General features: G+C 48.5%; 1 protein-coding gene across 1 annotated transcript; it reads left to right on the top strand.

The window, feature by feature from the left end:
- The first annotated feature begins 121 nt into the window (after positions 1–121).
- On the top strand, positions 122–9038 carry MDH2 (malate dehydrogenase 2). The gene is made up of 9 exons (XM_063173741.1): positions 122–225; positions 2774–2942; positions 3670–3753; positions 4658–4767; positions 5292–5417; positions 6054–6131; positions 7135–7234; positions 7651–7802; positions 8738–9038. Exons 1-9 carry the CDS (start codon positions 166–168, stop codon positions 8867–8869), a joined length of 1011 nt encoding a protein of 336 aa, XP_063029811.1. The 5' UTR covers positions 122–165; the 3' UTR covers positions 8870–9038.
- The last annotated feature ends 1032 nt before the right edge of the window (positions 9039–10070 follow it).

Raw genomic sequence — 10070 nt, 5'->3', positions numbered from 1 at the left:
AAGGTTACCTCAGGCGGGATCTCGCGAGACTTCCCCCCCTCCCTTTCCGCCGCGGGCGGCACTCTCGCGAGAGCGGCGGGCGGGGCCGCGCAGGCGCAGCGCGGGCCCTGGAGGTCGTTGGAGTCACCGGAGCCGCTGCCGCTCGCCGTGCCCGCCGTGCCCGCCATGCTGTCCCGCCTCAGCACCGCCACCGCCCTGCGCCGCGGCATCGCCACCTCCGCCCAGGTACGGCCCGCGCACACACACCGCCCCCCGCAGTGCGGCCCCGCGCTTCCTTCTCCGCTCTGGAGCCCGAGGGGGAAGCGCGGGAGGAGCCGCGGTGCTGCTCGGTGAGGCGGCTGTGCAGCACCGGCGCTGCCCGGTGGAGGGGTGCGGAGCGGGGATGCGGGCGGCTTGTTCTCCGTTCTGAGCCTGCAGGGCCGGAATTGGACGCAGTTCCTCCTGCGGGGCTCGGGTGGAACGCAGGCCCTCGATGGGGGTGCGGGGTTGGGAGGCAGCGCCGGTGCTCCTCGGCTGTGGAGCCCTGGGTCTGCTCGGTGAGGGCTGCGGGGCTCGGGGAAGAGCCCGGACCCCACCTCGGGCTTGGGATACAGCCCAGGCCCATCCTCGGAGCGGGGCTGCGGGGCTCGGGTGAAGCCCGGACCCCTCCTCGGGCTCGGGGAAGAGCCCGGACCCCACCTCGGAGCGGGGCTCGGGTGGAGCCCGGACCCCTCCTCGGGCTTGGGGTAGAGCCCAGACCCATCCTCGGAGCGGGGCTGAGGGGCTCGGGTGGAGCCCGGACCCCACCTCGGGCTCAGGGTAAAGCCCAGAATCCTCCTCGGAGCGGGGCTGAGGGGCTCGGGTGAAGCCCGGACCCCTCCTCGGAGCTGGGCTCGGATGGAGCCCGGACCCCTCCTCGGGCTCGGTGGAGCTCAGATCCTCCTCGGGCTCGGGGTACCCTCCTTGGAGCCGGTCTGCGGGAAGGAGCTCAGGGCTTCAATGCGGGGTCTGTGGAGCCCGGTAGCTCCGCAGTGAGGGCCTGCAGGGCTCGGGTGCAGCCCAGAGCTCCTCGGAGAGGGGCTGGGAGCCTCAGGCACACAGGGCACAGGGCTCGGGGGTCTCGGTGCTGGCTGTGCCCGGTGACAGCGCCGTGGCCCTGCCAGGCTGTGAGTGTGACAATGCTGTATGAACTCGCTCTGATGGTGTGCAGAAAGTGATGGGTTTGGTGCTTCCCCACTCCAGTGCAAAAATGCCCCTGTGTTAAGGAGGTGTTATGAGCTAAAGCTGGTGGTTGGTTTAGCAGTAGTCCTTCATGTGCCAAAATCCACTGTGCTGGCTCCAGAGCACTCTGCGTGGCTGCACGGATAGAAACCGACCTCTGTCCAGTGTTGATAGGCCTGGGGGGATGTAAAACACTGATTATTGCACCTATAAATATGTGTTATATAGGAGAGCGTTGTCTAAGTCTTTTCATGCAAACTGTATTGATTAGCAGTGAGATTTTGACCCCACAGATGGGGCTCAGCAGTGACTCATGCCAGACTTTGCTTCCTCTTCAAGAATTTCATGCAAAATTATCTTTGTTACAATAGCAAGAAAACTGGGTTGAGGTTAATCTGGGGTAGATTATTTCCTGCATAGCACAGTAATTAAGCTGTTCATCAAGGGACGTGGAGCTGTTCTGGCTTTTATCTGGAAAGATTGTGATAAGGAATAGCTTTATCAGCAGTAATTGCTTGTTACATCTCCACAGGAGTTTTCCATCACTTTGGCAGTGTTGCACTTTAAGGTTCTGGCCCCTGGAAGAAGCTTTCCTTTTGTGGAGCACCACTTTGCAAACAGGCATTTTTGAGAGAAATTGCACCCTGCCAGTCAGCACCTGAGTGAGGACAAAATTGGTTCATGGGGCAACCAAGCAGAGTTGATTTAACTTGATTCTCAGCCATGTGATCAAAGCTGGAAATTGTAGTCACTTAATATTCCCAGTCCTCAATCTGCAGGTGCTATTTTGGATTTATATCAGGTCTAAACATGTTCTTCTCATGTATGCACTGCATATATGTGAAGAACGTGTTTAGACCTGATATAAATCCAAGATACTACTGCATTTCTTGTACTCCATTAAATGTATTGATTTGCCAAATGGAAAGCTTATTTTCTTTTATACTGGCTCCATAAACTAGAAAAACTACAAAGCAGATTTGCCCTAAACCAGGCCTGGTCCCACAGAGTGGCAGGTGTTAGTGTCAGGCAGGCATTTCTTTTGGGGGGAGATCCCTTGGGTTCCTTTAACCTAGCCTTGCTTCCCTTTTGAGCTTCAGATCACAGGTAACCATCTCCTTTAACCCTTTTTGAGTTCCTTTAACCTAGCCTTGCTTCCCTTTTGAGCTTCAGATCACAGGTAACCATCTCCTTTAACCCTTTTTGAGTTCCTTTAACCCTTTTTTGGTTCCTTTAACCTAGCCTTGCTTCCCCTTTTGAGCTCAGATCACAGGTAACCATCTCCTTTAACCCTTTTTGGGTTCCTTTAACCTAGCCTTGCTTCCCTTTTGAGCTCAGATCACAGGTAACCATTTCCTCCAACCTGTCCTACCAGCAAACCTCGGGCAGGCTGCTGTGAGGGTCATTTCCTTTAGCCTTAAACCATCAAGTTTGCACAGTGCTTGATAAAAAAAAAATGAGAAGCAGAACTAAAAGTAAAGAAAGAGTGGTGAAATCCCCAAGGTCACTGCTGGGGGAGGGTGGGTGAGTGCCAGAGCAGCTCTCCAACGTGTTTGCTGTCTGTTTTGCACAGAACCATGCCAAGGTGGCCGTGCTGGGGGCCTCGGGGGGCATCGGGCAGCCGCTGTCGCTGCTGCTCAAGAACAGCCCCCTGGTGAGCAAGCTGAGCCTCTACGACATCGCTCACACGCCGGGCGTGGCCGCCGACCTGAGCCACATCGAGACCAAAGCCAGCGTCAAAGGTACCCTGGGAATGGCCCGGCTGCCAGAGGGATCCTCCCACAGGGGTGGCTCCGACCCTCAGTGCTCTGGGGGGAGGTCCTCACCCACTGATCCTGAAGGCCAGGATCAATTTAAGTAGCTTTTTCCTCCAGCAGTGAATGATTAATTAAGGTTTAGCTGGTTAGGTTGATGTGTATGGAGATAAATATGGGCTGTGGTTGAAGGGGAATTTGTGGCATCTGGCAGGAAGCATTCAGTGAAATTATCTCAGAGTGCTGAATTTAAAAGTTTGACTAGAAATAGGTGTAACACTCCCTGGGTGGATTCCATGTGCTTCTTTTCTCTTAGATTCTGATGAAATCAAAACTTAATCTGCTCATCTTTCTTTTATCTGACCACCAAAAGGTGACATTTCACATGAATGTGCCAGTCTGCAGTTCTTTGGGGGCACTGGTTCTAGTGCCAAGGCTTTTGGAGAGTAAATACACTCCACACTGAGAGTTTGGAAACAGGTGAATGTGAGATTCTCACCACTCTCATTCTGTAAGTTTTGAAACAAGGATAAAAATAAAACATCAAATGGGATCCATCCTTAGTTGTTTTTCTTTGCTTTTCAGCATCAAGTCTAAATTGAAGGTTAAATTTTATAAAAAGACTTGGATGCCTTCTGGGCATGATTTTATACTTCAAAGTGTCAACTGTTTCATAACTGTCAGAAACATAATGCCTGAATGTCTTCCATTTCAGGCTACATGGGACCTGAGCAGTTGCCAGAATGTCTGAAGGGCTGTGATGTTGTTGTTATTCCAGCAGGAGTCCCAAGAAAACCAGGTAGGTTCTGTTTGTTGTGGATCTCTGCAGTTCTGCTGCTCAGAGCTGTGTCTGGTGGGGTGTCAGGGGTCTGTCCATGCTCCTGCCCCTGAGCTCCTGGTGGTACCAGGCAGCTCCTTCAGCCTCTCTGACACTCTCCCTTCTGAAATGGGCTAAATTGATTCCTGGGGTTCCTCCTTGGGCCTGAACTGCAAAGGCTTCTCATGCAAGTGACCCTAAATCTCCCTTAGTGTTCCTTGTCCCAGAGCAATGCTCAAGGAATAAAAGCTGATTCTTTGTTTAATTTCTCAGCAGAAGAGTAATAATCAATTTTGTTTTGTGTCAATTTTACAGCAGCTTCTTGGGGCATCTCTGAATAAATTCTGTTAAACCTTCCTGGAATATTTCTGACCTCCTCCATTTCTGTTTTCCAGTATCCTATTAGGAGCATAACAAAATTCTAGACTTTAGAAAGAGCCTAGCTCTTTCTAAATCTTCATTTTTCATGGTTAAAGTAGTTGCTGCAATAGCAATAGGGGGTAGCACTTGCACAACCAGCACACAGCAGTTGTCATTTAAACTGTAGTTGTGGATGTGACTTAAAAGAGGAAGGAGAGTTCATCTTGGGGGCAGTTGTGCTGCTCTGAGCACCTGGTGTGGGCTGTGTGGTCACAGTGCACTCAGGCAGCCTCAGTGCAGTGGGTTCTGTTGGGCTGGTTGCTCCTGGGAAGGGCTGATCTCTTTATTAGTGAGAGGAGTTGCCTGTGGAGCCATTTCATTGCTGCAGCTGGAGAATTTGTTCTTGGTCTGTGAAACCAGATGTGTGTCTGTGCAGAGCAGAGTTTTCATTTTGGATTTTGACTGCATTTCCTGCCTGTGATGGTCACTGTGGGTAACCTGGAATCCTGCCCTGGCTGTGTTTTAGGTATGACCCGTGACGACCTGTTCAACACCAATGCCAGCATTGTTGCCTCTTTGACAACTGCCTGTGCAAAGCACTGTCCAGAAGCCATGATCTGTATCATTTCTAACCCAGTAAGTGTTTTTTGGAGACCTTGGAATGTAGAGGAAAAACCTTACCAAATTCCAGATACTAGAGTATACCAAATATTAGAGTAATCCAAATTCCTACTAATTTTGACCAGTATGTTTAAAGTCTGCAGTGTATTTGCAGAAAAGCCTGGTTCTACTAACCCATTTTTCTTGGCTGTTTTTAATTCAGAGAAAACTTGGATGTAAAAGTGCTTAATATCTCCAAGTCTGTGTGACTGGTTATAATGCAAGCTGGTGTATTAGCTGGGATAAAAGCCTTAGCTCACTAAGGGAGGAGCCTTTGTAATGGGAATGAACAAATTTATTGTCTTAATGGTTATTTAAAATTAATGATTTTTATTCCAGCCTGACTGTAAATTGCTTTTCAATTTAGGCATTAAAATAATTGGCTACAGTTGATTCCAAATTGGAAGTATAGTTCAGGTTGTTAATTGGCCTGTTAAGTTCATGCATTGGCTTCTTTATTAAACTGCTTTTAATCAGTGCTGGCCTTTTCTTGCTTGTAGGTAAATTCAACCATCCCAATAACTTCAGAGGTCTTCAAGAAGCACGGTGTGTACAACCCCAACAAAATCTTTGGTGTTACAACACTGGACATCGTCAGAGCAAATACTTTTGTGGCTGAACTCAAGGCAGGTCATGGTTAATGTGCAGGGGGAGGGATGCTGCCTGCTTTGATCATCAGATCTATCAAGTGCTTCCAAAATCACTGCAGAGAGCCAAAGGAGCTCAGATTTCTGTGCAGCTAGAGGCAAAGGCAGTGATTCCCTGTCTCCCTTATTTAGAGGAGCCTCAAGATAAGGTTTCTTGCAAAATGTGGTTCGAGAGACTTTGACCTTTCCTTTTCACAGCTGAGCCCTGCAAGTGAGCTGAGTGTTGGCCTTAATTCCCTTGGCATTCCCAACCCTGCCATGCAACCAGAGGAGAGGCTTGAGCTGTGGTGTGTGTTTGCAAGTCAAACTCTGTGCTGTGTGTCACAGGATACTCTGCAAAGTATCAGGAGCTGTGACAGGTTACTGCTCTTAATAGCCCTGCTGGTGTTTATGTTGTGCTGCTCTTTACCCAGCCCTGCAGTAATAATGTCCTGGAACTGTATGAAGTGATCAGAGCCACCCAGAGTTCTGCTCTGTGGATGTGGCTTTGTCCCTAGAGTGCAGCTGCTCTGGAACTCCTGCCCTGTGTGTCCTGATATCCAGGACAGGGAGTGAAGTCACTTGTTTTTCTTGCCTGTGTGCTTCAGAAGCTGGAAAGTTTTGTGTTTCCTTCAGGGCTTGGATCCAGCTCGAGTAGCTGTGCCAGTTATTGGTGGCCATGCTGGGAAGACCATCATCCCTCTGATCTCTCAGGTGAGTCAGGGTGACAGCTGTGTGTGGCAGCACACTCAGCAGCACGTTAGGGTTGATATAAAGGAGATGTGCTAGGATAGAGCACAGAGAGTTTTCCTGCTCTCATGGCTGCTTTCCTTCTGGGGTGGGGTGCAGGATGAAGTAGAAGGCAGCAGCCTAAATCTGAACCCATCTGGGCAGTATAAACAGTTCCAGCTTTCCTCTAAAGGAGTTTGGGATAAGAACTGAGGGGTAGTGTGGGTGTTTAGGTGTCCTGGCACTTGCTTGTGACACATATCTCATGACAGGAGAAAAATTGATTTTGCTGTGATGGAGTGGAAACCCCACTCAAAGCTCAAGCACTGAAAGCACAGCTCAGGCTGTGCAGGGAGCCTGTTCCAGCCATGACTGTTAGTCTGGCCCTTCAGCCAGGCTGAAATGCAGTTCTGAAGCAGGTGCAGTCTCATGGGGAGGTGCTGGGATGTGGCCAGGAGCAGTCTGTAACAAAGGGAGGAAAGCTGTGCTCTAAGTGGGGAATAAAGTATCCTTTAGAGAAGGATTTTCTTGGGAATAAGAGCAAGGGCTGAATGCTGAGAGGTGCTTTAGTTAAGCAGTCCATTGGGACAGACACAACTGTGCTTAAGCTGCTGGTGTGGCTGTAGCTGAAGGTTCAGTGAATTCCTAAATACTGCTGGGAAACTGGATCTTCCATAATGCCATGGTGACCCAGATATTTACAGGATGACTTTCTGAAATTCCTAAAGCTTGGAGTGTGTCTGTAATGCACAGGACTACACAGTGTGAGGAGCCATGGCAAGGCCTGGTTTGGCTGTGAAGCTGTGGTTTGTTCCTGAGGAAGCTGGGCATGGCTGGGTTCCTGCTCAGTGTCACACAAGCTGGGAAAACCCATTTTCCCCAGTTGAGAATTATTGATAACAACTGCAGTGGTACAAAAATGTTGTGTGTTTTATGCTGAATCTGGAGGGGTTCTGGTATTTGCAGTAACTTCTTTTTTCCCATCCAGTGCACACCAAAAGTGGAGTTTCCTCAGGATCAGCTGGAGAAGCTTACAGCAAGAATTCAAGAAGCTGGGACTGAAGTTGTCCAAGCTAAAGCAGGAGCAGGTGGGTTCTTGAGTAAAGCTCCCAGGTAATTCTTGTTGACTGTCTGTAGGGCTGCAGTCCTCTGCAGTTTATTCTTATTTACAGCTTAGGAACTGCTGGTTGTCATTCTCACTGGTCTTCTGTCAGCTGCTGCCTGGGCTGTGCTACAGCTCAGTATGTAACACTAAATATTAACTGATGCCACACCACCTATGGCTTTAAAAGAATTTTCTCTGTCAAATTAAGCTGTTTGTTTTATAAATCTTATCAGTTAGATACATGTAGCTGGCCAAAAGCTTCTGCTTTATCTGACTGGCCATGAACTTGAAGTCAGTGACACATTATTACTGACAGCACACTAGTATGGAAACCTTTGATGCTAAAGGAAGTATCAAATTTCAGTGTGCTGTGTTCTGAAAGTGGTGTAACTCTTGCAGGATCTGCCACCTTGTCCATGGCCTATGCTGGTGCTCGATTTGCATTCTCCCTGCTGGAGGCCATGAGTGGAAAGCAGGGGGTTGTTGAATGTGCCTTTGTTCGGTCAGATGTGACAGAGGTCCCCTACTTCTCTACACCTCTGCAGCTTGGGGTATGTACTTCACATCACAAGACTTATGAACAGCAGTGAAACCTCATGTGGGTTTTACTCAGGGGTTTCAGTTTAGCTCCTGCCTGCTGTTGCTGAGTGTGCCTTTAAGAGTCTGCAGTGTTTGGGTGTGGTACTTAGGCACACAGCTCAGCTTGACAAGGATGCTGCTGCTTTTATCTGCTCTTAGAGTGCAGGTCACTGAGTAACCAGAGGTTCAGACTTGGCTTAAGAGGTCACATTTGCCTCAAGCCAGGCCTGTTTACTCTGGGCTTTCCTATGATTAACCAGAGTCAGCAATCCTGTCTCCTCAGCTTGATCTGCTACAAGCAAATCCTCACAAACTGAGGCACATGGGGAGCTGCAGCGTGGATTAGGATTAACAGCTTGCTTTCAGGACCTCTGCTGAACTCTGAAGGCAGTGTTCCTTTTGTCACCCATACCCTGGGGGAGTGGAAAACAGTGATGCTGCAGCCCTGTCATGGCTGCTGGGATGCAAAGGGTGGTGTTTGCTGGTGAGGGGGTGGAAGCAGAGGGATATTAAGAGGGAATATAGACATCTTGAAAACGTGGGAGTGCCACTCTGGGGAAGTTTGAGATGGCAAGAAAAGGACATACACACCAGAGGAGATCCTCTTGCCACATGGTGGGTGTGGAGTTAGGAAGGGTCAGTTGGTGACAGTCTCCTCTTGAAGGAGCTGCTGGATTGGCTTCTGGTTTCACACATGTGAACAGTGAATGAGAAGTTGGTGAGGGCTCTAGAAGTTGCCACAGATAGTAAGAAGCTTCTTTCCAGGAAGCACAAGGTTGGCAGACTAGAGATGACACAGGTGCCAGGCTGGGTCCCTGTCTCAGCTGGATAATACTCAGTCAGAACTGTTAAGCTACTCTTCAGGTCATTCAATGAATGGTTAATCCTTAAATCCTCTTTCCCTCAGAAAAAAGGAATTGAGAAGAACCTAGGCCTTGGCAAGCTCTCCCCCTTTGAAGAGAAGATGGTTGCTGCAGCCATGTCTGAGCTGAAGGGCTCTATTAAGAAAGGAGAGGAATTTGCAAAGAACTTCAAGTGAAGATTTGACAACGGGGAGGAATTAACTTCCTTAATTTATTAAGGCATCATGTCACTTATTGACTTCTGATTCAAAGCTCATGCTTTGGTTGAAGTCTGTCTGTATTAGCTTGATGCTTGTTGCCAGTGCAGTCTAATCATCAATAAAACAGCCTCATTTTTTCAGTGTACCATGTGGAGGTGTCCTGATGTGCTTGTCCTTTGCACGGTGGAGGCTGTAGGTCTCTGAGAGGGGATTGGTTTCAGCAGGGATGAAATGGCCTTGGAAAGGGGATGAACTGATTATTTTCAGCTCTGCTGCTGCCTAGGTTTGGGCTCCTTGTTCAGCACAGCCACTGGGAACCAGGTGTGACCAGATCAGGATGGGTGTAGGGATAACTGAGCGAAATTATGCAAAAGTTGTTTTTTCAGGAGGTGGCATTACTTCTCTTACCTCATGTTGCCTTAATCTCTTATGTAATTTGATTTTAAAGGAGTTAGTGAAAGAGCACAGCATTTGAAATGTCAGTCCTGCACTAAGACAATAATTAAACTGCTGAGAGCGACTTCTTTCTAGTTAGGAACAAAAGCCTTGATTTAGCATCTCCATAAATTTCTCTTACATTCATCCTCTTGTGAGTATAAAAATAAATGTCTGCAAGAAGATGGTGATGACGAGTTCTGTTGCTGACTTCTTTGAAGGTAAGCTTTAATGAAGGAAGTTATTAATTCACTCTTCCTCCGTGCTCCGCGCTGCTTACGCTGGTGCTTTGAATTGCTCTCATCCGTGTAGGTTGAATTCTAAGTTGAACAGACTTTATTTTGATGAGTGAAGGAAAAGCCAAAGCCCAGCACCTCTGGAGGAACTGAGGTGAGCTCAAACTGTTGGTTTGAGCCAGGGAACATGGGGTAGTTCTTAGAAGATACCTAAGTCATAGATACTCCTTGGTCACTGCCTTTTATCTTCCTCCCACATTTATGTTTTTCTCTTAACTGTGTTTTATTTTTTTTGATTTTAATTAGTTCATCATTCTCAACCACATCACACAGTTGTGACTGTTGTAGGTGCATGGAGAATAAAGTGCCTGGCTGTTCTCCTGCCCCATGGAAGGTGAGGGCAAGGAGGACAGCAAGCACAGTCCTTGTCACTCCTCTGCAGAAATCCAGCGTGTTCAAAGCTTGGTTTCTTTACAGGAATAGTAATGAAATAGAAGCGTTGGCAG

The sequence above is a fragment of the Melospiza melodia genome, chromosome 21 (assembly GCF_035770615.1).
Source record: "Melospiza melodia melodia isolate bMelMel2 chromosome 21, bMelMel2.pri, whole genome shotgun sequence".
NCBI lineage: Eukaryota > Metazoa > Chordata > Aves > Passeriformes > Passerellidae > Melospiza > Melospiza melodia.
Note: the sequence above shows the minus strand (reverse complement) of the source record. Positions and strands in the feature narration are given on the sequence as shown.

What these genes read in the sequence shown, in the direction of transcription:
- MDH2 (XM_063173741.1), top strand. Translation starts at nt 166, where the DNA reads ATGCTGTCCCGCCTCAGCACCGCCACCGCCCTGCGCCGCGGCATCGCC. An exon ending in TCTGTATCATTTCTAACCCA is followed by an intron (nt 4,768 to 5,291) that starts GTAAGTGTTTTT and finishes TCTTGCTTGTAG; the next exon opens with GTAAATTCAACCATCCCAAT. An exon ending in CTACACCTCTGCAGCTTGGG is followed by an intron (nt 7,803 to 8,737) that starts GTATGTACTTCA and finishes TCTTTCCCTCAG; the next exon opens with AAAAAAGGAATTGAGAAGAA.